The following is a 27,630-nucleotide window of genomic DNA, read 5'->3' as shown; positions in this document are numbered from 1 at the left end:
ATTCCCAAGTTTTGTGATTTTCAGAAATAAATGTGTGCAGTTGTCGAGTAGACGGACAGTAGAAACGCAACAAAACTTTTCCGTTTTTACCTGAAAACATTTCTTGTAAACAGCACCTTAGTCAGGCGTTGATGGAACCAGATACAAACAGTTTGCAGGCAATAGCCTAAAAATAATGTGCTCAGTCAAGCTTCAGAGCAGTTGGGAGTACGTGTTCCCTAAGGATTTCTGTATGGGGTAAGAATGCTGTCAAAAACAATATGTATGTAAAGACGGAAGTGTGTGCATATTAGTCAATAGATGTGCATAAGTAAAATCCAAAAGAGGTATTGTATATTTTCTCTGTAAAAATACAAAATAAAATGTTACAGCTTCAAGAAATTACAAACACAAAGTTCAAGTTTACAGTTGTGGTTTATTCTTTATGAATACAAACTGCTATAACAGTTTGTGAATACGATTTCTTTTCTATGAGAATACGAATTTACATCAGCAACTTGGCGTCACGTGATCTCAGGCTGGGTAGTGGAGCACAGAGTTAGCCGATTCGCGTTGCGCATGCGCTGTCACACTCCTCACCGTCAGTAAACGTAGTGCCGGGATTGGATGACGGAAAAAGGTAATGCGAGATAATTCAGTCTAAAAGGAATATAAAGAACATAGGGGAGATAGGGGGGGATTCAAGAGTATTATAAATAAAGTATTGTTCTTATTTTTATGAAATACAAAACTAAAAGATATAATATAGTGGGTGGAGTTATACGATGTACAGTAGGTGTCGGTATGCACCTCTGAATTTGTTGCGTACCGCCAGCAGAAGAAGAAGCAACAGCACTAGCGCCAAGATGACTGACCAAGAGCATATATTAACGACATTAAGACATATATAAACTTTTTAATATTACCTGGCTTTGTACCGTAGTCTCTTGGTCCGTCATCTTGGCGCTGGTGCTGCTGCTTCTTCTTCTTCTTCTGCTGGCGGTACAAATTCAGAGGTACATACCGCCACCTACTGTACATCACTTTTAGTTTTGTATTTCATAAAAATATGAAAAATACTTTATTTATAATACTCTTGATATCCCCCCTATCTACCCTCTGTTCCTAATATCATTTTAGACTGAATTATCTCCCATTACCTTTTTCCGTCATCCAATCCCGGCACTACGTTTACTGGCGGTGAGGAGTGTGACAGCGCATGAGCAGCGCGAATCGGCTAACTCTGTGCTCCACTAACCAGCCTGAGATCACGTGACGCCAAGTCGCTGATGTAAATTCGTATTCTCATAGAAAAGAAATCGTATTCACAAACTGTTATAGCATTTTGTATTGATAAAGAATAAACCACAACTGTAAACTTGAACTTTGTGTTTGTAATTTCTTGAAGCTGAAACATTTTATTTTGTATTCTTATAGAGAAAATATACAATACCTCTTTTGGATTTTACTTGTGCACAACTATTGACTAATATGCACACACTTCCGTCTTTACATACACATTGTTTTTGACAGCGTTCTTACCCCATACAAAAATCCTTAGGGAACACGTACTCCCAACACCCAAGTTGCTTCTACTACTCCAGCCCAAACTTCATGATTCACTTGCTCACATCTTCCGCAGCCAGCTCAAACAAAGATAAACTTTGCCTGTGCTTATCTACTACCAGTCGAGTGACTTATCTTATTTTCTTGATTTATCACTCTTCAGAGTCAGTTTTTTTTCATACGAGTGCAAGCATAGAGCAAAAACATGATCAGTTTCAGCCAAAGTAAAGAGCTTTTAGAGTACAGTTTGTAAATAGAGCAAATCTGCACCACTATCCATCTACTCAACTACCAAAAGTCCATTTCGAGTTTCTTATTTGATCATTTCACATCTCTTGTTATGTTAATTTGCATGTGTCGGCTTTAATTTGGATTTTCCATTTCTTTTGGTCATTTTAAACTATATAACCATTCTATGTCTCTTTTCTTGAAAACTGCCAAATTTCAAGCTCAACATATAATAAATGTTTTACACTAAATGTTACATTTTTAGAATAAATCTTTGGCTCTATGCCATTTTAGACGTGAATGGAATAACCGGATGTGTTACAGATAACTGCAGCCAAGCAACCTAAAATGCACTTCAGATGAAGGATGATAACCTCTACCTGTATGTGTTTCAAAACATGAAATCAAATTAGCTTATATAAGCCGAACATGCTTTCTACACTCTGCAACTGACAGCTATAAGCAGTCTGGCAACTTCTCCACTGTCCTACACTCTCCCATCTGCTGCCCACCTGATCTACCCCAACTCCTCTTTGGCAGCCTCCGAGCAGACTGAATCCTTCTGCTGGCATTCCTTTCTGAAGGCAAGACAATTTTTATTCCATGACCTTTTAAACACATCTACTACATTATTGCACAAACTAAATTTGCAAATATCAGCAAGCTATGTATGGGCTGCACGGTGGCGCAGTTGGTAGCACTGTTGCCTTGCAGCAAGAAGGTCCTGGGTTCAATTCCTGGCCTGGGGTCTTTCTGCATGGAGTTTGCATGTTCTCCCCGTGCATGCGTGGGTTTTCACCGGGTACTCTGGCTTCCTCCCACAGTCCAAAGACATGCCTGTTAGGTTAATTGGTCACTCTAAAATTGACCTTAGGTGTGTGAATGAGTGTGTGCATGGTTGTTTGTGTGTTGCCCTGCGATGGACTGGCGACCTGTCCAGGGTGTACCCCGCCTCTCGCCCATAGACTGCTGGAGATAGGCACCAGCTCCCCCCGCGACCCACTATGGAATAAGTGGTAGAAAATGACTGACAGCAAGCTATGTGTGGATTTATATATGTCTAATGGCCGTTTGGGATGTTTTTGTCTTGTTTTATTAATCTACAGACCATATCAAGTACGCTCTACTACAGTTACATGACTTTGCACCGCATGTATTTAACTTACAGTATATGTTTATACATAGACTACAGATGCAAGAAAGCACAGGGATAGTGGATCTCTTCCAATCTCCAGTAATAACATCTTTTTTAAAAAAGGGAAAAAGCACAAATAAACACCATCTGTCCTGAGGAGAAGACAGTACCCACAACAGCAGCTGCTCTCTCCACAAATCAACCATTGTCTTAGCCTTAGCTTTGTTTCATCCCCATTTTCCAAATCATCAATTTTCAGCCACTCGTGCTAATTCAAAGGCCCCCAATGATGTAATGAAAACAGCCATCCAAACATGTTCAGCTGCGAGCCACAGGGCACACTGAGGGTGTGTATGATCCTCACAACTCCAGATACTCACCATCATCGCTGCAGGGGGCTATTAACCCAAAGCATTCAGAAGCTTACATTATGTTAATTGAGCTCATTTGGCTGCAGCTTCCATGGCTGTCTGACCAAAATCTTTAGAAAACTTACCTTAACGTCTTTGCTGTCTTTTCTTTTTTTTTTTTACTTTCTTATCCAATTTTGTATTTTAAGATTTAAGAGTTTATTACCATCAGCACCTGCACACTTTACTCATTGCTGTTTATGTAGGAAATTAGCTAAATAACCTCTGGGGATGAATTAAACATAAGAGGCATTATTTCCTTGTTTCGGTACAGCCTCAGGCAGAGCAGACTATGAGAAGATTAATCTAAATCTTAATTTTAATTTTGCTTGCACCATTTCCATGAATGATTTAATTTAAAAAAGCTGATTTCACATTTTCATGAATGTTATACATATTTAGCATTTAATAATAAATATTTGTTGACATAGACACAATACAATATTCAGTATGCATACTTACACCGTTCGGGTGTGATTTTTAACAATACAAATCCTGTTTAAAAGAATGAAAGATACCAGTACAGCTTTTTAGAGGTTTGTTTACCATACAAGAAATTAAGTTAAACTGATCCAGTGATTACTTATCTCCTGTTCTTTCTACTTGCACAGTTGGTGCTTTTTTGGCATTAGCTCATTGGATGGTCCAGTGAAAGAAATACACTCAGAGGCAGGGTCATGGAGACCACTGACCAATTAACTTTTTGTGAGCACCCTGTTCAAAATGCATATCGCCACCCCGCATCAGCCTAACATTTTCTGTGCTGCATAAAGCTAAGTAGCTGCATAAGCTAATACTTAGTTGACCGCTTGTGGGCACTCATAGACTCTGAATAAAGCCTTGATGTTCAGCCCAAGAAGATCTTGTGTTTATCCAGTATGAAAAATTAGAAAAAAGAACAAGCATAAAGTTATTTATTTATTCCTTTTTTAATTTACCCCAATAAGCATGCCATATACATTCACCGCCCGGTTTATTAGGTATACCTTGCAAGTACCGGGTTGGACCCCCTTTTGCCTTCAGAACTGCCTTAATCCTCCGTGGCATAAGTTCAACAAGGTACTGGAAATATTCCTCAGAGAGTTTGGTCCATATTGACATGATAGTATCACACAGATACTGCAGATTTGTTGGCTGCACATCCATGATGCAAATCTCCCGTTCCAGCACATCCCAAAGGTGCTCTATTGGATTCAGATCTGGAGACTCTGGAGGCCATTTGAGTACAATGAACTCATTGTCATGTTCAAGAAACCAGTCTGAGATGATTCGTGCTTTATGACATGGCGCGTTGTCCTGCTGGAAGTAACCATCAGAAGATGAGTACACTGTGGTCATAAAGGGATGGACATGGTCAGCAACAATACTCAGATAGGCTGTGGCATTGACACGATGCTTAATTGGTACTAAGGGGCCCAAAGTGTGCCAAGAAAATATCCCTCACACCATTACACCACCACCACCTTGATACAAGGCAGGATGGATCCATGTTTTCCTGTTGTTGATGCCAAATTCTGACTCTACCATCCGAATATCGCAGCAGAAATCGAGACTCATCAGACCAGGCAATGTTTTTCCAATCTTTTACTGTCCAATTTTGGTGAGCCTGTGGGAATCGTAGCCTCAGTTTCCTGTTCTTAGCTGACAGGAATGGGACCCGGTGTGGTCTTCTGCTGCTGTAACCCATCCGCCTCAAGGTTCGACGTGTTGTGCATTAAGAGATGCTCTTCTGCATGCTTTGGTTGTAACGAGTGGTTATTTGAGTTACTGTTGCCTTTCTATCAGCTCGAACCAGTCTGGCCATTCTCCTCTGACCTCTGGCATCAACAAGGCATTTTCGCCCACAGAACTGCCGCTCACTGGATATGTTCTCATATTCGGACCATTCTCTGTAAACCCTAGAGATGGTAGTGTGTGAATATCCCAATAGATCAGCAGTTTCTGAAATACTCAGACCAGCCCATCTGGCACCAACAACCATGCCACGTTCAAAGTCACTTAAATCACCTTTCTTCCCCATTCTGATGCTCGGTTTGAACTGCAGCAGATCGTCTTGACCATGTCTACATGCCTAAATGCATTGAGCTGCTGCCATGTGATTGGCTGATAAGAAATTTGCGTTAACGAGCAGTTGGACCTAATAAAGTGGTCGGTGAGTGTATGTGACAGGGGGTGTAGCACATGCTTTATAAACATAAGATTCAGCCAGGACATCTCGGGTGCCACCCAAGGCGAGTGACAGATCACTACATCTATCTTTAAAAGACTGGAGTAAAAGATGAAGACAGATGTGATTTATGGTCATAGTTTCTATCTGTGTGCAATATGATGCGCGCAATGTACACACAGGTGTGGGCAGTTTAGAGCGCTGTTGCCAGGCCCTTTGACCAGTTGCACACATTCCAATTTTTGTAACAGTCCACGAGTGCCGCTCACCACACAGGAAGAGCAGCAAAGTAGAGTCTGATAGTATTTACCAGCATATGCTTGTATGAATAAAAACATATAAACACAATAAAGACTTGTAAAAATGGCTGTAAAGTCACACTTATGAGGCCAATCTTTGTAGTTAGGGATGCCTGGGATGAACACAAAAGTTCCTTTAAGAGAAGCAAAATACTTATACTTTTTTACTTTTACTTTCTAAATTTAAGTAGAAAATGGAAGTTGAGGAAAATCAAAGCTACATAAAATAAGTAGAGGTTCCACTTTTAACTGCATTTCATAATAACACAGAGATGGCTCATTGGGAATCTGAGAACTGACAATAAGGGTAATTGATTGGCCATTTTGGATCAAATGAAAACCATGACCCTTGTACTTGAGAGAAGGCTAGATGCACAGGGGGACGTTTACTGACAATGCCAAGTAGAGAGAGTTTTCAAGAAGGCATGTTCTTCAGGTACCAAGAAAAACAAAATGTTCTCCTTTATTGGTACATGGATCCCCCTGATAAAGCTTTGCCCACCTTCTGGCCACCCATTGTACTTCTGCCAATGCCCCAAACTAAAAGGGTTTTATTTTTTGCCATAGCCCGATTAAAAACTAAATAAAACCTGTGTGACTGCAGCATAGGTTTTGTTTTTATACATGCTTAGTTTAAGACAACTATAAAACACAGGTTCAGCTTAATGAGAGGTTAGGTTAGCATTTAAAAAACACAAGCTCACTTTCATCCTACAGGCCTTTAGAAACTATTGCCAACCACATTGACAATGTGGATCAGTGCGCTGCAAAGAGCTGTGCTCACAATCATTGTTTTCAACTGGGTTTTAGCTTTACTTATAAACTCTGTGGTGGCTTTTTATCAAAAGAAGGTGCTTAGAAAGCATGCTCAGAATAGTGTGTGTAACTCTCATTAACTGTGATGTTAATAAATTATAAAGAGTGTTTACAGACACTGTTGTTTAAAAACTGCAGTTATATATTGGAGTTGGTCAAATCAGGACATCTGTTTACAGGGAGACAAAATATGGGATTTGTATAGATAAGAATTTACTAGAAGAGACATCTCGCATGATGACATGGTCTCATGTTAGCTTATCCGCTATAGAATATGAATATCAAAGTTTTGATTTTCTTTTTTTCTTAAAGAACCAACTCTAGCACCAGCCTTGTAACTGCTATGGTGGAAAACCTAAAAGGAAAAAATAAGATTTGTGACTTAGATAGACCCATACCAAAAAAGGCTCAAGGCACATTTATGCGTTGCCCTTGTCTTGAAATTATGCCATCACTTGCAGGTACAGCAAACAGAATGAGGAATGCACCCTAGCCAACCATAAACCCTTACACTTGGCTTCTCGTCTAATGAGCCGTGGACAAACAGAGGAGAGCAGGCATGGTGACACCACATCTGCCATGCGTAATGGCTCAGAGCTGACTCTGCTGTGACAGGATGGGGAAGCTGTCACAGGAGACTGAAGCCACGTCGTCTGATCTCTGGATGTGAGAAGAACTCAGCAGCGATTGCAGCAACACACCAACACACAACACCCGGCGTGCTTAAACATTACCCGATGCAAATTTGTTCTGAAAATGACTTCTTATCAACCTAAATCATTAATAGCAGTCACATAAATGGTGTCTACAAAACCATATTTTGATTAGTACTCGTGAACTGATTTTTCTGTTTGCTGTTGTTGATCAGATATAATAGCAAACTTTTTAAGATGCTTCAGTGTATTTTAGTGTCACAGCCGTTGTCTAAACATTGAGTCCATCCATCCATCAACCAATCATTTATTTATCCATCCATCCATCCATCCATCCATAATGAAAATTGAAAATGTAAGCGTGGCAAAGAATGACATTCTGACATCCTCGCTGTCACTGAGCAGCACATGGGGAATTCTGCTGCAATTGTTTTAATGTGCAACACATACAGTCAGAGTGAAAGAGAGGAAAACGTTGCAATATGTAATCTCTAAGCATAACTTATCTGATTTGGTTTGTGCTACATATCTGGTTCTTGCTGTAAAATTCATGCTTGCTACGAACGTTAGATAATTTTTTTTATCATATGCTGACTATCCAAATAGCGGAATTAACACTAAATCTTCCAGGGATTTTGGCAAAATATTACCTTTTTTATGCATTTAAAAATGTATGAAACAATTTAGGGATCAGATGAAACTCGCGCTCCTGTGCTCCATGGCCTAATGCATTAAAACAAGGCCTAAACTGTCTTTCTTTAAGTCCAAATAATAAAAGGGCACTCAAAGGAGGAGTGGGGCTTACAACTGGCTGCGGCCGACCATCCGCTCAGCTTCTGCCTTCCTTTCACCGGCCGGCAGTAGGCAAATCCTGCGGCACCACCGGAGGGAAGGGGTGGGGGGAAAGCCCACAACAGGCTGTGAACACACTGTTTTCCCTCCCTTCGCCTGCTTTCATGGCAGCTCCTCAAGATGCAGTGCGTGCGGTGCAGTGAGCGCAGACTGCAATGGTCTCCCTGCCTTTGATGCTCTGCAGAATCCACATTAGAAACACGCACACCTAACCTGTCCTCAATCATCCGCACCCGATCTCCTCCTTGATCATAATTATGATTATGAGGATGCCGCATCAAAATAATGACTTGAATGTCCCAGAGCTGCAATATTCTTATAATACGCATCATAACAATGGAGGGACATGCAGCCATCATTTATTGGAAAAAAGGAAAAGAAAAAAAAAAAAAAAAAGAAAAATCACGCAAATCCTCACTCACCGTTTTCTGAAATCCGGCTGCAGTTTGCCTTTCTTTCAGCGAGTGTGTCTTGATGCTGCTGAAAACGATGTGGGGTGTGTGCGTGTGTCTTTGGTGGGAGCGTGCCCCTGCTGGTGCGTCTGCCCCCTCTCAGCACAGCCGCTGCAACAGCAAGCTGTGCATCCTCACCAGCTCAACCCCGCCGCTGTCAAAACCAGCAGCTGAGGAGACGATCTATGATGATAAGAGGAGGGCGCACTCTGCAGAGAAGATCAGCGCCACCCGCTCGTGAGTGGCGATTCTTTATTTATTTATTTTTTTTTTTTTTAATCTATGTTTTTTCTTATCAGGGCAAGGATCGAATTTAATGAAAGAAATTGTTTGGATTAATCTATTCCTATTTTACTATCCGTTGTATAATATATTATATGTGGTTGCAAAGTATCGTAATAATTATTTCATTTATAAATAGTATTATAAATTTTTTTGTGAGCAGCTAACGAAGATTCCATGAACGCGTTTGTTTCAAACAGAAACCTGTACATGAGAATAATGTTAGAGTGAGAGATCTTCAAGGTAAATGATCCTCAGAGAGAAGAGAGCGCCCTTCTTCTAATAAGCGGCGTAAGTGGGAACTGCAAGACTTGAGATGCATAGAAGAAACAAGAAACTTGCAGAGGAGCCCAAGATTGTACAGGTCCTTCTCAAAATATTAGCATATTGTGATAAAGTTCATTATTTTCCATAATGTCATGATGAAACTTTAACATTCATATATTTTAGATTCATTGCACACTAACTGAAATATTTCAGGTCTTTTATTGTCTTAATACGGATGATTTTGGCATACAGCTCATAAAAACCCAAAATTCCTATCTCACAAAATTAGCATATTTTATCCGACCAATAAAAGAAAAGTGTTTTTAATACAAAAAACGTCAACCTTCAAATAATCATGTACAGTTATGCACTCAATACTTGGTCGGGAATCCTTTTGCAGAAATGACTGCTTCAATGCGGCGTGGCATGGAGGCAATCAGCCTGTGGCACTGCTGAGGTCTTATGGAGGCCCAGGATGCTTCGATAGCGGCCATTAGCTCATCCAGAGTGTTGGGTCTTGAGTCTCTCAACGTTCTTTTCACAATATCCCACAGATTCTCTATGGGGTTCAGGTCAGGAGAGTTGGCAGGCCAATTGAGCACAGTGATACCATGGTCAGTAAACCATTTACCAGTGGTTTTGGCACTGTGAGCAGGTGCCAGGTCGTGCTGAAAAATGAAATCTTCATCTCCATAAAGCTTTTCAGCAGATGGAAGGATAAAGTGCTCCAAAATCTCCTGATAGCTAGCTGCATTGACCCTGCCCTTGATAAAACACAGTGGACCAACACCAGCAGCTGACACGGCACCCCAGACCATCACTGACTTTGGCTACTTGACACTGGACCTCTGGCATTTTGGCATTTCCTTCTCCCCAGTCTTTCTCCAGACTCTGGCACCTTGATTTCCGAATGACATGCAGAATTTGCTTTCATCCAAAAAAGTACTTTGGACCACTGAGCAACAGTCCAGTGCTGCTTCTCTGTAGCCCAGGTCAGGCGCTTCTGCCGCTGTTTCTGGTTCAAAAGTGGCTTGACCTGGGGAATGCGGCACCTGTAGCCCATTTCCTGCACACGCCTGTGCACGGTGGCTCTGGATGTTTCTACTCCAGACTCAGTCCACTGCTTCCGCAGGTCCCCCAAGGTCTGGAATCGGCCCTTCTCCACAATCTTCCTCAGGGTCCGGTCGCCTCTTCTCGTTGTGCAGCGTACACTTTTTCCTTCCCACAAACTTCCCACTGAGGTGCCTTGATACAGCACTCTGGGAACAGCCTATTCGTTCAGAAATTTCTTTCTGTGTCTTACCCTCTTGCTTGAGGGTGTCAATAGTGGCCTTCTGGACAGCAGTCAGGTCGGCAGTCTTACCCATGATTGGGGTTTTGAGTGATGAACCAGGCTGGGAGTTTTAAAGGCCTCAGGAATCTTTTGCAGGTGTTTAGAGTTAACTCGTTGATTCAGATGATTAGGTTCATAGCTCGTTTAGAGACCCTTTTAATGATATGCTAATATTGTGAGATAGGAATTTTGGGTTTTCATGAGCTGTATGCCAAAATCATCCGTATTAAGACAATAAAAGACCTGAAATATTTCAGTTAGTGTGCAATGAATCTAAAATATATGAATGTTAAATTTTCATCATTACATTATGGAAAATAATGAACTTTATCACAATATGCTAATATTTTGAGAAGGACCTGTATAAGGGCCTAAGTAGAATTTTACTTGGGGCCACGTCAGTCACTATAGCAGATTAGTCCACACTGATATATCATATTGTCCTCTTGATCATTTTTTTATTCTTCAGTAACTTTGTTTGTAGGTTATTGTTCTTGACAATGAGCTGTGGAAGTCTACACTGCAAGTAGAATCAATTAGCTTTTTTTTTTATCTCAAATGTTTCACATGATTCTGCTAAAGATCTCAGAGAATAACATCTTGTTTTGTTGCATGCTATTAGATATACTAAGAAATGACAGTAAATTAATTTAGATTGGATACATAACAGAATTCAGATGATCATTTGGGAAGAACTGTAGCTATGGAACAATCCCAGATTAAATCTATATGAATGTAACTTGGGGTACCAGGTGTTTTTTTTTGGCACCATGACTGTTTTGGCTTACTGTGCAGACAAAAACGGGGCACAACTGGTGTCAAGCGGTACCTATTTTTACCATCTTGCCAATATAATTCAAATTTTGATTAGTAGATGGTTCCTCTAACAACATATTTCACCGACACCCACCTCTCTCAATTCTAGTCAGGTAATGTTGAACGTATCAGGGAGAATCAACCCAGAGACTGTGTTCAGATTAACAGTAATATGTAAAAAATTTGCTCCTAAATGTGACAGTTGTTCAGGCCGAGGGACTTCTACTTTCACTTTTGAGCAATGGAAACAAGTCACGGGAAAGTATTGAGTCCATTAGACGATGACTGCATGAACTAGGGCCTTAAGCAAGATAACACAAAATTACTCTGTTTTCAAGACTTAAGCACACAGCAGCTTCACGGGGTGTTACCTTAGTTTATCTTTTAACAGCATCTGACTTTGGAGTGACAAGACTGCAACGTTTCAAAAGCCTACATGTTGGGGCAGTGGGCACAGGCAGATTCGATGCCAGCCAAATAGGATGTGTTTGTGTGTGCAGGTGTGTCCCCAGACTAACCGACTGGCATGGACACGCCGAGGGCCACACCACTGTGTAAATGTTTCGTCTCAGACGCGAAGACGGGCCCATGTTTTCCTTGCAGACATACCATTGCAGTGCTGTATGCTCTCTGAAGGAGTGCTTTCAGCTTACCCCATACCTTAAGCAGAGGCTGCATGTAACACAAAAAATAAATCACTTGCAAGACAAAACATTGGCTTTCACTGCTGGTTAACATTTATTGGATCCACTCCAGAGTTTCTCTTAGGAGCTAGCCTGTTTAAACAAAGAAAAAGACAAATCAGGATGAGCCCATGTCACTTTGACACTCAGCAGACTTTAGCTTCCCTACTGGTATTGTTTACTCAGCCGCCATCTTAACTTGTTGATAACCTGAGTTGATGAAGACGGACATGTAGCAGCCTTCAGTCTTCCTATCATTGATAGATATGAGCCTTATCACACAACTATTCCTTGCAGGACTTGCAACCACAAACGTCAATGTATTTTATCGTGATTTGATGTGATTGAAAACTAACACTGCATTTTACCCTCAAAATACACTCCCTATAGTGAAACATGAAAGTGGGGATTTCTTAAGAAGGGACAGGGAGGCTGATCAAAGTTGATGGGTGTATGGATGGAGGGCAATATAAGACAATCCTGAAAGCAACCTTTGAGAGGCTAGAAAGAACTTGAGATTGTTTGGAGATTCCCTTTCTAGCAGGACAACTACCCAAAACATCCAGCCAGAGTCTTAACGGAATTTGTTACATCAAATTAATTAAAGTCCAGACCTAAATCCGAATGGGATGCCTTTTGTGCAATTTTGCAAGGAAGAATGGATAAAAAAAAAAGACAAAATCAGTTTTAAGATGTGCAACTGAAGTTTGTGGTTGTAACGAGATGTGAAAAAGGTCAGGGTGTAGGAACACTTTTTGCAAGCTGCTGTGTGCAGCAAGAGTCAAAAGGAAGAGATTGTGTTAATATCATGTATTTAAAAACAATATAGATCCAAAATAAAACAGGACCGCTTCACTTGTACTAGACATAGATCCTCACAGAGGATTTTTGCAAAAAGCTGAAAGAGCTTCAAAGCAAAACAAACAGTATATCACATTCATTTGTGCGTGACAATCCCAACTGACATAAAACCTCTTGTAGCAACAAAACATACCACAGCTTACCGGCTGTGAGTTCTGTTTCTGCCAGATCAGGGACATTTATAGGCAAGCGTGGGTACACTGAGAATATTGTAAATAAGGAGAAGCTACAACAGTTGCTAGGGAACGCCACAGGACCACACAATCCTAACCCGGCTTGAGAAGGTGGAAAGGAGACGGATGGGTCCTGGCACAACAAGTGACTAATGGTGAGGTGATATGAACTACATAAATATATCTCTGCTGAGTTTAGCTATTTTTACTTCAAACACTCAGAGAAAAGTTGGGTGACAGACCAAGAGATGAACTTTTTTTCACCACTTTAAGTAATATGAGTCATTTATTCCTAAAACATAAATATTGCCAACACAACCAAATTTGTAAATTATCACTTGAAATTCAATAAAACTAAATTATTTTATTGCAGATGCTAGGAAAAAATGAATTCACTCAATCAAATGTATTTAAACAGAGACAAACAATGTTACATTTAAATCTATCCACACAAGAATTGACTTTGAAATTGGATCTTCGTTTTAGAAAAGGCTTTTTTTTTTTACTTCGAATATGGTACTCAAAACAGAAATGGGTATAAAGCTACAACAGATAAAGCTTGGAAAATTACACTGTTTAAAATTTAGAAAGGTACAAATACAAAATAGTATAAATAGTAAAACGGAGTAATAAAGATGCTTTTAAAAAAACGAAACCAAGGCCAGAATTTGTTGATGCAAAGTGACTTTTAGCTGTGACTTCACACTCCTCTACAAGCACCTAGCATGCCGAGGTGAGTGAACCTTGATTAGTACAGACACAGTCTTCTTAGTGCAGTATGAGATTAGGTAGTATTGTTGGGTCATTTCCAGAGAAAATGTATGAGCCCAATATCAATGTGAGGGGTTTTAACTTGTTGGGTTTTTGTATAAAACAGTATCGTGGACCTCGAGCACCAAGTGTAGCAGTAAGCTGTTGGCACATGCTCCACACCTCCCTTGTTTTTAGTGAATATATTATGTATGCCACATACAGGCCTGACATGCTTACTTCAACATTTTGGGTAATCTCTTTGGTAAAAAAATATGAAATAAAAAAAAAAAGTAAAAAGAGCAGATACACCCATAACGTTCTGATATAAGCAGTGGTGTTCAGACCTTTGACAGCATATTGTTCACGCTGACTACGGCAACGACAGCAGGACTTGGAGAAATAATGAGAGAGTCTGACATTGCAGCTGAAAGAAAAGGCAATTCCCCACAGAAAGACAATCAGCATAGAGTGACGACTTTATTGTGTAGCATGAAAGTGTGTCAAACGCAACAAGCAATGCTTAAACACATGGGAGGCGAGAAGTCAAGAGAGCTTTGACAATACGTTTTATTATTTCATGACATTTTGGATCTTTTTAAAATTCCATTAAGGAATAAAGAAGGAAGGCATCACAGTCATTTCATTCTCATTACATTAAACATGCTCACATTTTGGAAGGTGTCATACAATAATGGACCAAAGTGAATGCTTTAAGTGCAATAACCATGCTTTGATAAAAGTAAGTCTTCTTAACACTTTAGGCTAATGAATGTACTGTATTAGTTTCCTTTCTTAAAAAGTTAAAGACAATCATAATTGTTTCAAATTGTTATACAGTTCTCCCTAGGATAAAAAAATGTTATCCTACAAAGTGCACAGGTTTTCTTGTTTTACTTTTGTGCAGTGCTAGTAATAAGCAGTCGTGTTTCGGTTCCCACTGTGCAATTACGTATCTGTTACACCTTAATGTATTCGAGTTACCGAAGATGCAAGCAAACATAACTTTCAGGTTGAAATGCACCAATAAGGCTTTTCTAGCCTGATACCGATTTCCAGTTGGCTTTGAGATCCGACCTGCTAACATAGAAGAAAAATATGCTGCAGGTTCTGTGATGGAAGTAGTAGTTTAGAATTTAATGCAAAATGGAAGAATTTCAAGGCTAGCCAGATTTATGCTTGAAAACATAGGATTCTGTCCTTTTTTCATTTGAATTAACCCCAGATGTAGATCGATGCATCTTTAGAGTGCAAATGGCGGGACTTCATTGTTCTAATCCATTGACTGACTGATCGGTGTATCTCTATAGTCAGGCATTTGTTCAGGAAATATTTACATGTAAAAACTAACACGTTACACATCAACATATCAGGCGATGAACATGTGTCTCACACATGTAAATCATTTACATCTTTTATGTTCAAATTCAGGTCACAAGACACTTTTAAAAAAAAATGTCAGAAATACTTTTTTAAATCTTCTATCAGCCATGATATTGTCTATCAAATAATTATATGACACATTATTTAACACTTTCTTTCATCTTAATAATATAGAAATAAATAAACAGCTTTTAATGTTGGGTTAATATCATGGATTAGCCCACGTAAACCTTTAGGAATTAAGTCAAATTCCAAACACAAAATGTGCCAGAAATGCTCTTTTTTTTCTCCTTTACCTGTAGACCAATTACAGTTTGGATACGAAGGGGATTCCCTCGTACATGTCGGCCTTCAGCTTAGCCCACTCGGCCAGCCTCTGGATGGCGCCCTTCTCCTGGCCCAGCACGCTGGCTGCCTTCTTCAGCTTGGCCTCGTTGTGCTCGAGGTAACGCCCCCCTTCGCCTTTGAGGAGGTTCAGCTTCTCCTGGCGGTTTTCGTTCAATGGCACGTCCTCGCTCATGTAGGGGTTGAAGCGGAAGTAGGTGTCCGGCGGCAGGAGGGCGTCCAGCATGGTGTGCACCTCTGAAATTGGGAGCTCACATTAAAGCTTCTACCAAGTCACAAAATGAGGCGTTTTAGCACGTTTGGAAGATCAGTGTGTGAGTGTGTGTTCCCACACTCTTTTAGATGTTAAATGCTGATTCGTCTTACCTTCTGTATCTGTGGCACTGCTGATGACGTGAGCCAGCTTGGTCTTCAAGCTCGTGTAGCTCGTGTTGTTCTTGCCCACAGTCTCATAGCGCCCCGTTCCCAGAGACAGCACGCACTGCAGGGGTGTGTTCGGCCACAGACACTTGCACTCGTGAATGGCCAATGCCGTGGGGTTGTTGATGAGAAGTCCTCCGTCCTTATAAGACAGAAGAGAGATCAAGGTAAAGTAGGGAGGCTTGGGTTTGTAGTTTTAAATATAGTACTTGTGACAGATTTCTGGGGATAAATGAGGTGAAGTGGACAGGCTGTCACAGAGCTACACAGATTTGGTTCAGAGATGTGCTACTCTGGCAAAAAGCCTGTTTACCCAGAAGTAAACAAGCTCCCTGAAACTAAAATAAGTCAGGAATGACCTATATACAGAGTCACACAGCTGGGTTACTCTGAATTCAGCTTGATTCATAAGTGAAATTGTTACACAGTACTCTAATATGAAGCTATGGAGTGAAACAAAAATGAGGCCAATGTGCATGAACAAATGGCCTGACAGATTTAGCACTTCGGCCTTTTCATTTTTTCCCCAAATCCATGCCAGGACCTTTACCGAGTACCGACACACTCCTGATTCAGAGTCAGATAGAGACTACGGCTGTGAGGACTTATCTTCCTCAGCAGAGCAGGAAAAAAAAGATTACTTTCATGCCTCTAAAGGGTAAAGTGGGGGTTCCTGAAAGAATTTGAGATTTTTTAGGTCTTTGTCTCCGACTGAGATTGTTTTCTATCAACACTATCTTTTGGTGACACTAGAAGCAAATACACTCAGCCATCTTGTAACAGTGTTCAAACACATTTTTCATGTCAGAAATTTGTAATTTTCCAGACTCACGCCAACAAAGTATGTATGGATGGGTGGATGGAACTTTTAGAACATGGGACATGGAGTAGGCGTCAAAATCTAAATATTTTCTCAGATTCTATTTTCTTTTTCGACACTTTTCCGGATCTGGAGAATAACTGAATCTAACTCTGTACCCGATCTGCCTGTGTAAAAAGCCTATTACAAGGCTTCCCAGCCGTTACCGTCAACGTCCGAGTCCGGCCAGCTCTTACTGTGCTAACATTTTGTTTGCATCCAGTCTATAAGGTCCAGCTGGGAAGTAAAAACCTAGACCTCCAGATTTCCATCACTTTCTGTATCAGTAACTGCTTCAGTGAGTGCATGTGTCTCTGCAGTGTGTCTGTGTGTGTATTTTGTCTGTTTTCATCTCCTACAGGGCCATAATTCTCCTGAGAAATACCTCTGCCAAGTGCTGAAAACCAGAGCAGGAGGAAGACCAGTGGGTGGTAATGTAAGCTTAACCTACACTGCACAGACGCAACTTAGCAATCTCCATCTTTTCATGCGAGTCCGCTGGAGACAAGAGCAGCCACGTACAAACTGAATGGATGAAATTAGAGTTCAACAGATGCTTCACGTGGATAAATAAACCATAAGGCCTTATGTTTTACTTCTTCTTTCTGAAAAAGATCAAGGCAACCCAAGAGATTAGGGTCATTTATTGACCCAAACATAATCAGAGGCCAGCTATAGGAAACAGCAGAGAGAAGCAATGGGGACCAAACTAATTTAGCTTAAGTAGGTTATCAAAAAGAAGCTAAGCCTCCAGCCTAATTGCTCTCTAATAGGAGCGGCTAAAGATATCTGGCCTAATAATCAAACTTCTTAGCATAATATCAATCTGTTTGGGTCGCTCCCCGAAGACACAAACACACACTTTGATTTAAAAGAATAGAGAGGAAAATAGAGATATATATGTACACAATATATATATATATATGTACACAATGCCAAAAAAAGTATTCCTCCCCCTTTGAAATGTCTCACATCGCGTCATGTTAAAACCACAAGTCTCATTGTTTTATTGGGATTTTATGTGACGTGGAAGGAAAATGATACAAGGCTTTTAATTCACAAATACAAATCTAAAACATGGCTGTACTGCACACTATGAGTGTGACCTATATATTGTATACATTTATCTGGTGTTCAAACCAGGAGACTAAACAATGAAAGCCTGGTTTACATCCAATGAGCTCCTGATTAAAATCTGCCAACTCTTCAAAGTAAACTTTAAACTTCTGCTTATTGTTCTCATGGTTTCTGTGAGTCCAGAGAAAAGAGGTGCTAGTATCCCTTAACTAAAACAGCCATTAATCAGTGGGACACTGAGTGAAGCGAAACTAATCATACAGAAACCTACAGCATTGCCTTTCTTTGTAGCAATATACCAGGATGCAATATTACAATTATTAGTGATGACTGAGATAATTTTCTGAGATCTTTGGAATCTCATAATATTGTTATATATGAAGTACATAAAAACAAATCAGAATTTTTGTATGCAATTACAACTATCTGGACCAAAGCTGCATTAAACTCGGCTGAACTGAACCTTGCCGACCCATTTCCAGCTCTCCCGGCTCCATGCTGTACCTGATGGAGGTCTTTTCCAAGAACAAATTCCTGAAAGTATCCGGGGGCGGCAGACGAGGCCCGGATGGCCTGCCACATCTTCTGTTTGCAGTCTCCAAGGTAGTGGGACCTCACTCCGGGCATGAACCTGTAGTTCCTGAACACGAAGGCCTTCAGAGGCAAACCTCTGTTGACGATGGTGCTCACTGCTGCCACCTAGTGGACAAATACAAAACTAGGGATGTGTCGGCTCTCTTTAAACCAAAACAAAACGGACCACGGTAAAAAAAAAAAAAAAAACTCAGACTGCGATTACAGAAAATACATACATAAATAAACTGATTAGCATTAGTTTTAAATACCACAATAACAATGAAATATCTAATCACAATACAAAAGGCAGAAAAAAAAAAAAAAAAAAAAAGGACGTACTTTGGGGCAGTGTGGGTCCCTTGCACTCTCAATCATACGCCCCTCACCCATACGTTCCCTAAGAGAAAACAAGAGATCACAAAAAAGACAGTTTATAAACTATCCCTCCAGTTGCGAACACACTGTAAGGAAGAAGTGAAAAGGAAAGACTAACTTGAGGATGCTCTCCCACATTTCGCTGTCATAGAAAGCATGGCTCCAGCCCATCTTCACAGTTCCGACAATGACGTTCTGTTTGAAGATGTCCGAGCCCAGCTTTCTGTACATATCCTCACATTCCTCCAAGGGGATCTGGAAAATCCCCAACATGAAAGCCAAAATGGCGCCTGTTGGAAAAAAAAAAAAAAAAAAAAAAAAAAAGGAAGATTAGAATTTGTAACAACAAAGGACGACAAAGTCTGGTCAACCCTGATCAGATGAGGCATGAAATCAAAAGAATTAATTCCAGTTAAATAGATAAAACAGTGGTGCTAAAAAGCAAGCACAGCCTACCCGTGCTGACTCCGCAGATGTAGTCGAAGAGCTGATGGATTCGCTTCCCAGTCAGGTCTTGTAGTTTATGAAGAGTCTGCAGGGCCAACATTCCTCTGCCACCCAAACACAATCTTTATATTATAAAGCCTAACAAAAATGTGCTTTTTACACTCAAACCAATAAACAGCAAGCAATAGCTGTTTGCCTGTTTGAAATGTGTTAGTTGCAACAAAGAACATTGGATTTATATTGTATTTACTTTCAGTAGGTTTTATTGCACATACAAGTACATTATTCAAGAACTTTGTGATGCCTCGCACTCCAACAAGGGTCCAGGGCCTTTGTGGAAAACAAAAAGGGGCCCACAGCATCCTGGGTCCTCCACACTGGCTTTAATGATATTGTGTTCCATCTAAATCAGCAGACAATGGCTAAAAAACACAGGCGTCGATTTTACATTGTGGTATTATGCTGCTGCATTAAAACATGATCGTATTCTGAGGCTTTTTTCACATCTTTACCACGAGGCCAGCTGTGTATATTGCTTATAGGTACAGCTGTTTCAGGAGGTTTCATTTCCCTTTAAGTATCATGAAAAGTGTTTGTTGAGTATGTGATTTTGAATAAAGTAACACAAAATATGCAAAAGCTGCATCTTGTATCTTCAGAATAACAATGTACCCGCTTGACGCATTTGATCGGTTGCATCGGACAGCCGTGCTTTCCTCAACATTCACCCCTTATTTCAAGAATGTTATTTTTTTTTTGTATAAAATGTCATTACAAGGAAATGTGTACCTTGTGCCTCCTCCATCTATGGCCAGTACCCTAATTCCTCGGCCTTTGATTGGATCTGCGTAGCCAACCAGCGCCAGAGTTTCTCTAGCAGCCGCCTGAAGGGAAAGGTCCTTGGCCTGGCGCAGTCGCAGCAAACAGGGCAACAAGTTCTCCTAGAAGATACAATAATAAGAATGCATGGGATGAAAAAACATTCAAAGACTGCATAAATCCAACAACCATCTGGCATTGAAGCCAACTGCAGGAAAGGCTTAAACAACACCAACCTTGACTGCCACGCCACGGGTCTCAGGGAACTCCAGCAGGTGAAAGCCGAGCTCCTCCACTCGAGTGGTGAGGCGCTGGACCTCAGTGACCCTCTGCAGACCCTTCACCAGGCCTCTGGTCCTGTTGTCTACACTCACTCTGGCTATTATCTAAGTGTCAAATGAACAAAGTCAAGAACATATGAAACATAAGAAACAAGTATAAGTATATGGCAAAACTATTATTTAACTGTAAATTATGTATCCCACAAAGCAACTGCTAATATAATAAATAAGAATTTTTTTAATTATTCAATTTATTTCCATGTAAAAACATCAGCATCAAATTAAAAATACCTGTTCAGGAGGGTTTGTTTTTTTTTTTTTAGTTACCAGCGTGCAACATTACAACCACAAACTTAAATCAAACGTTTCTCAGCTGCACGTTTTCCTTATTTAGAGATTCCTAAAATCCAAAACCCTGTGAGTGGCTGCACATCACCCTTAACACACCGTTCCCACTGTGAGACATGGCGGTGGTAGTATCATGCACCAATAATTTCATGTAGCTGCAACAAAGAATACAGGGATATCCTGGAAGATCACCTCTTAGAGGCTGTAAAAAGACTGAAGGGTGGAGGTTCACCTTCTAGCTGGACAATGATATTAAACATGCCACCAGAGCTACAATGGGATGGTTTAGATCAAAAGGATATTCTTTTTCTTCGAATGGCCTAGTTAAAGTACAGAGCTAAATGGAACTGAGGATCAGTGGCAAGAGTTGAAATTTGAAGTTCACTGACATTCTCCATCTAATCGGACTGAGCTTGAGTTATTTAGCAAACAATGGCAAAAATGGAAGTTTCTAGGTGTGCACGCTGGTAGAGACATACCCCAAAGGCTTTAACAGATTGAAGTTTTTGTTTGTACTGTGAAAAAATATGGAAAAAGGTTTAATGAGTGCAAACACTTTTGCAATGAATCTCCTACCTTTTCCCTTTGACTTAGGAGCAGCTGCTTTGTCTTCTTGTCTTTTTCTTCTTCACCATTTGTCTTCTCCACTGCTTTGTCCACGGGGCGTTCAGCAAAACCGTCTGCAGAACACTTGTCCCTGTTATCTGCCACCTTTTTTGGATCACCTCGAAATTTGGGAACCAGAGGCGAAATGTAGCTACCAACGAACGCCTGGACGCTGGGCCGGGGGTATGACAGGTAATGGGTGAAGCCTTTTTTTGCGGAGGTACTCAGTTCGGGGACTGACTGAGCTGTGCTTTCATCAGCTTGGGTCGCAGTGGAGGGGATCTCTGCAGCCGGACTGGGCTTTTTTGAGGGTAGAGAGGTAGTAGGCGCTTCGGTACCCTTCGTCTCTGAGACTGGAGACAAAACAGGAATGTGGTCCACTGTTCTCAGGGTGGTGACCTGTGGAACAGGTTCGGAGACATGCTGCTGCTGTCTGTTCTCTTCATCTTCCCCTTGTGTGTTTGGGCCAAAGTAACTGTTGATGTGGTTGGACAGAGTCTTGTATGTCTCATCCATGTTCGTGGCCAGAGCTGCCGGGTGGAACAGCTGCATAGTTTGCTTTGCCACAGATGAGGAAGAGCTAAGAGCAGGTGTGTTTGCTGATGAAGCTGAAGCGGATGAAAACTTCTTTGAGGCAACAAAAGGCTTTTCTATAACTTGCTCCCTTTGCTTTTCTGGCTCCCCCACTGCTCCATTTTCCCCACCTGCCTTTTCCTGCATTCCTCCAGAAGCGTTGTCATTAGAACTCATGGTCTCAGCTTTGAGCAGCGCTTTCTCTGTATGGGCACCATCAACTGCAGCACCGCCAGGCTTGAAGCAGTAGAACCTGGAGATGATGTCCGTGCCTCCCACTGCCTTGGTTACGCTGTCAATTGTGGACCTGAGCCGCGACATGCGTCTGATGACCCGCTGGGAACATTAGTGAAGAAAAGACTGGAGAAAAGAGGAAAGGCTAAAATATTTGTTTGGAATGATGCAGCATCCTGGCATGTTCTCTTCCATAACTTATGATTGCTTTTATTCCATTTTTAAAAGGGAAAATTGATTTGTGCTTTGTTGTAGCCTCCACTTCCTGTAACAAAATAACAAAACAAAAAAATGGTTTAAATATATTTTATTGTTGTTGTTGTTACACCAAGAAGCCAGCAGATGGCTCTATTTTCTACAATATGTTTTAATAAGGTTGCACCTTGAAACTAACCATCATCAAAATATAATTGAAAAGTTAATTAATTGCAGTAATTCATTTCAAATATAAACATTATACATTATACATAATTACACACAGATTCATATATTTAACCCTCCTGTTGTTCATAATGACCTGAAACAGAGTTTAAAAGCACAAAAAACCCTCAATGATATTTTTTCAACTTGACATTTGGTGACTGACGATGAAAAGTAAAATGTTACTTTTATTCATACAGTCCCATGTAAGCCGTACAAAAAAAAAGTTACAAATATTGTCTTCGGGTCATTTTGACCCCACAGTCATATTGTATTGAAATCACTATTACAGAGTCAATTACACATCCCAAAGATGTGGAAATGCTTTAGTTCTGTCTAAGATTCATCAGTAGCAGACAAAAACATGACAAGACATGCGGTCTTCTCCAGCACAATGCACTGTCTGAAAACTGCCTGGATTTGGCAGTTAGCCGAGGGTGTCTACAAATGTGGGAAAATGCCTCAAGCTGAAAGAGACTTTCCTGTCATTGCACATTTTTGCTATTTTAGTCTATAGAAATGCTATACAAATACTGCTCACCCCCTATACAAAAGATAACCCCCCTAACAAAAAATAATACAAATAACAGTGTCTTTCTGCCATGTGCAGAGGAAAAATGCAGGCATTCACTCAATGTGTGGTGAATGGGTTGTTTAAGAGAGGCAAAAATAGATTTGGTGTTTAAAATTCAATTAAGCTACTTTATATTGGGGGTTTAGTGAAGCCGGGTCATGATGACCCGGAGGACACGGGGTGTTTACAGAATATGAAGCCCGCAGGAGGGTTAAGAAGTTTATTTGAACTAATTTGGATTGTTCTGATGTACAGTTAATAGAAAGCCATGTTTTTTCTAACTTATGTAATATTCAAATTTTCTGAGAAACCAAATTCTGGGTTTACATTAGTTGTAAACCATAATTTAATTGAATTTGATGGAAACACAAACTAATCTGTGTTATGAATCTATATATTCAATGACTTCCACGTTTTGAACTGACAGGCTGAAATAAATATAATTTTGACAAAAATCTAATTTATTGAGATGTACTTGTTTTGTTTTTACATAAAGAAACCAGCAGAGGGCGTCGTGCTCTACACTAGTATGTTTAAATGTTATAACAGCAGGTAGCCACTAGATGGCTCTATTATATGTTCCCTACTTTAGTAACCATAGAAACCGCCCATGATAACAAGATGGAGCGATATTCATCTGATATGAACGAAAAAGCCGAGCTCTCCTTACTTATAAAAGCTTTGCGGGAGGACCGACTCCGCAAAATGAAGGAGAAACTTGGAAATGCCCCTTTAACTGAGACGGACAGCTTTGAATGGGCTACAAGCAAAGACTTCAACATCGAAGTGGGAAGGTATCAGATTGAGGCATATATTAAAACCTGGGAGATTCGGTTCTGTTGGGTCTGCAGCGTAAACTTTCTCCGCACATCACAGGAGGACGACTTTATGATCTACTTCTACGAGGCCCGTTTCATGGCGCCGACGGCCAGGAAACCGATCTCGGATAGAGTCAGCGTTTACTTCGCGGCGGAAGTATCGAAAACCGAGGCCGAAGCTCTGCCGGTGGAAGTCCGCTTCATACTGGAGTCTAGGAGGCTCGTACACACTCCGGGGAGGAGCAGGTTTTGCGAGAAGTGGCTGACGGACATCACCGAGACCAAGGCTTTACTCCAAAGAATGATGGACTTATAAATCAGACGGTCACCATCAGTGTCGCTATTTTAGAGGTTATATAACAGTCCCTGTGTATGGACTTTGGACTTTTTCCTTTAGTCATAGCAGAAACGATGGTACGTTTGTTAAAAATATACCCATATTAGATTAAAGTGTGACGAATGAGCGCTAACTTGCTTCAGAGACAGCTCAAAAACAAGGACGCGTTTACTTACCAAATCAACAACACTGAATAGCAACGTTAATTAGATTTTTGTGTCAGGCTGTGGAAATATACCAGTTTAAAGGCGTAAATAAACAGTCTTCTTACCTAATGCAACGCAAAGGGGGTTTTCTGAAATGTTTCATTGATTGTAGAGCTGGGAGTTTATGCTTCCACCGAGGATGGTGGTGAATGATAAACAGGAAGTTGAGTGCCGTTTTACTTTAAGGGAGTCAGATAAAAGATACATCACTGCCATCAACAGGGCTGGAGGAAAATAAAACACTACTAAAACAAAAGAGAGAAAAATGGCAGAAAAACGGACCAGAACAATGTCAACAATTGCTCCATTAAATTAAATGAATGAAATGATATTAAACAAAAATATAAAAACTGCAGAATAAAAAATACCGGAAATGGTCAACAACAAATTACGAATATATATATATATATAGAAAATGTAGACTAGTATTTGATAGTATACCTTTCTTTGCTTGTCAGCAAGAGCCATGCTTGAGAAGGTTGTGCAAACTACCACACCACTCCCAAATCTATCTGTTTTAATAAGAGGTCCCCTCCTCTTGATACATCATATCAAATAAATAGACAGATAAATAAGCCAAATAAAAACAAACATAAGTCAAGTCAAGTTTATTTAGATTGCGCTTTTCAGCAACAAGGCACTCAAGGCGCTGTACCTAAGGAAAAACATTACAATGATACAGAAGGTCAAACACCAGAGGTAATTAAAAAAAATAAAGAGAATAGAATGATGGATAAGAAAACGAAAGGAAAATAAAAACAGGAAATGTAAGACTACCATAAAAAAAACAAAATCACTTAAACAATGCAATAGCAACAAAACTAGGCTCTATGCTCATTTAGCTTTTTGTTTTCTTAAAATTGATTGATGAAAGACTTCTCATCCTTTTAAGTAAATCAAATTAAAGGCAAATATTAGAAAAGTGTTGGATTTTAAACATTTCCAATTTGGTCATTTTAGGTCTTAAAATAGACTAAATAAGCACAATCAGCAAAACTGTATTATTTTTTTATTTTCTCATTTGTTTGTTTATGTATTTGTTTATTATTTTTTCATGGTTTGGGGATTTACGGCCTGTGGTAAAATTTCAGAACAATGAATTGAAAGTAAAGCGGTTTATCATAAATTTGTTCTGAAATTTTCAATTTACAGTTTACACAGATCAATTTAATGTAAAGAAAAGCTGCAGTAAAGAAAAGGCCAGGCTATTACAATTTACTTTTAACTTCAATGCCCTCATCCTCATCTTGATTCTCATTCCATCCTCATCGGTCTTAGGTCTGCTCTGCCCTGGCAAATATCCATGCAACCAGTCATCTTCGCCATTGCTGAAGTTTGGTTCATCTCTACCCTCCTCTTCATTAAGGGGTATAAAATGAGCCTGAGTTGTTGTTTGGTGGCCATCTTGGTGTTCCTTATGAGTATTTGTTAAAAAGATACTGTTGGTTCAATACAAGTGCTGGATTGTTGCCTAAGTCAACTAAAGTTCCTTATGCTTCTCAATTACCTGTCAGGGCTTACTGGCTGCTTATCCACTAGAGGTCAGTATAAGATTTTTGATCCAATTTAAAAAGATGTTCATATTCCCCCACATCAAACTTTTTCGTCAAGCCATTCGTCAACCATGCTTTTGCAGTGCTGCACAGTCATGTTGGGACAGAGAGCGGCCATTTTCAAACTGTCCCCAGAAAGCTGGAAGCATATTGTCAAAATTGTCTTGGGATGCTGAAGCATTAGGAGCTCCTTTCACAGGAACTAGGGGTCCAAGCTCACCCCTGAAAAATAACCCCATACCACAAATCCCTCTGCACCAAACTTTACTGTTGACACTATTAAATCTGGCAAGGGCTGTTCTCCTGGAAACTGCAAACCCAGCCTCATTTATTGGACTGCCGGACAGAAAGGCACGTTTCATCACTTCATAGAACTGCTTCCTCTATTCATTGCACCTGATAATTTAAGGCTTGGATGCAGTTGTTCAGCCATGGAAACCCAATTTAACGAATATCTCCAACTGTTCTTGAGCTAATCTTGTGCAATAGGTCAATACATTGATCTTCCTGATCAGACTATATTTAATTTGTTGCCTTAAAGACAAAGATGACAATTAACTGCTTCCTCATTTTAGATTCTTATGTCTTTGTTTGCAGTTTGTCACTCACGCTACTCATTTACCTTTAATTCATTCTTTCCCTACAAATCTATATGCAACTGTGATTTTGCCCTCTATTGCATCACACCACATTACTGTCCCATGTAGAAACTGAGTTTTGTAATTTAGCATACAGTACAAGAAATCAGCCCACCATGGATTATACCAGCCAGTTGACCAAATCTTTAAGATGATAGAAGGTATTGGAGCTGAATTGATGGATGGTGTGTGTTCTTTATGCCAATAGATGTAGACAAAAATATTTTAAGATTTAATATTTGCAATAGACAAAAGCAGAAGGAGTATTGGGTCAAATTAATTTAAAAAGTGTGATTACATGTAATAACATAATAATGCTATATACACAATTTTATTTTCAAATTTTAATAGATTTGAAATTATCTTAACATCTATAAGATTTTCTGATCTAAGTACCTAAAGAGCCCATTTTTTTTTCCTGAACAGTAAATAAATCTCCATTTCAGAGACCCACACATAAATGTTAAAGTTCATGAGATGGGTCTGCTCATATCACATTGATAAGATACAGTCAGAGTCTATACTTTGTGGTGGGAATGTCAAAAATGAAACCTCAAGCTCTGCTGGTGAAGCTGCACTTTCAAGTGGACCTTTATACATGGACCAACATAAAACTGTGATCATGTAATTTATAGCTCATTTTGTTGAATCAACCTTTACCCATTTTTTTATATATATATATTTTATATTTTACAACTTTCTGATTGAAAGTATACTGTGAATACATTGAACAAAGAAAGAAATGTGATGCGATTGAAAATGCTTTGTGGATGAGAAAAAACAATTACAATTTTTGGTATTGCTAGGAACCTTTTTTAATGTAACATAAGCAGTTAAATGATGCTGAAATCAACAGTATTTAAAGCTACATTTTTAGGAGTGAAATTCTCTATCGTTGTTTTCTAATGATTACAAATCTTGTTGTAATGAAATTTAGAGGAATGCAAATAAAGCAAATGTTGACTTAATGTTCTTGACTTAATGTTGAAAATATAGATAAGAAGAACTTAAATTTTTTT

The 27,630-nt window shown here is 39.8% G+C and overlaps 3 protein-coding genes across 17 annotated transcripts in view; 1 reads left to right on the top strand and 2 right to left on the bottom strand.

The window, feature by feature from the left end:
• The window catches only part of nrcama (neuronal cell adhesion molecule a), a 76,822-nt gene extending 68,141 nt beyond the window's left edge, over window positions 1-8,681 (bottom strand). For 6 of the 14 annotated variants that reach the window (XM_047390039.1, XM_047390041.1, XM_047390042.1 and 3 more), the window contains exon 1: window positions 8,528-8,681. The gene's annotated coding sequence lies outside the window, so the exon portion shown is untranslated. The remainder of the gene's footprint in view (window positions 1-8,527) is intronic. The other 8 variants (XM_047390031.1, XM_047390037.1, XM_047390034.1 and 5 more) reach the window with 3 other exon arrangements.
• A 5,593-nt stretch (window positions 8,682-14,274) lies between these two features.
• pnpla8 (patatin-like phospholipase domain containing 8) lies at window positions 14,275-24,612 on the bottom strand. Its single transcript, XM_047390076.1, has 10 exons — window positions 24,486-24,612; window positions 21,229-22,330; window positions 20,260-20,409; window positions 19,994-20,145; window positions 19,214-19,308; window positions 18,876-19,047; window positions 18,722-18,779; window positions 18,311-18,505; window positions 15,817-16,012; window positions 14,275-15,687 (listed from the first exon to the last, which is right to left on the bottom strand). Exons 2-10 carry the CDS (start codon window positions 22,150-22,152, stop codon window positions 15,413-15,415), a joined length of 2,217 nt encoding a protein of 738 aa, XP_047246032.1. The 5' UTR covers window positions 22,153-22,330; window positions 24,486-24,612; the 3' UTR covers window positions 14,275-15,412.
• Window positions 23,646-24,496, top strand: akap14 (A-kinase anchoring protein 14). 2 transcript variants are annotated; one of them, XM_047390079.1, is made up of 2 exons: window positions 23,647-23,853; window positions 23,936-24,496. In XM_047390079.1, the coding sequence occupies exons 1-2, from the start codon at window positions 23,815-23,817 to the stop codon at window positions 24,191-24,193; spliced, it is 297 nt and encodes a 98-aa protein (XP_047246035.1). In that variant the 5' UTR covers window positions 23,647-23,814; the 3' UTR covers window positions 24,194-24,496. The 2 variants fall into 2 exon arrangements, with proteins under 2 accessions (XP_047246034.1, XP_047246035.1); XM_047390078.1 differs by having other exon boundaries at window positions 23,646-24,496.
• Window positions 24,613-27,630: the final 3,018 nt, after the last annotated feature.

This window comes from Girardinichthys multiradiatus, chromosome 17 (assembly GCF_021462225.1).
Source record: "Girardinichthys multiradiatus isolate DD_20200921_A chromosome 17, DD_fGirMul_XY1, whole genome shotgun sequence".
Lineage (NCBI taxonomy): Eukaryota > Metazoa > Chordata > Actinopteri > Cyprinodontiformes > Goodeidae > Girardinichthys > Girardinichthys multiradiatus.
This window is presented reverse-complemented; position numbering and strand designations above follow the sequence as displayed.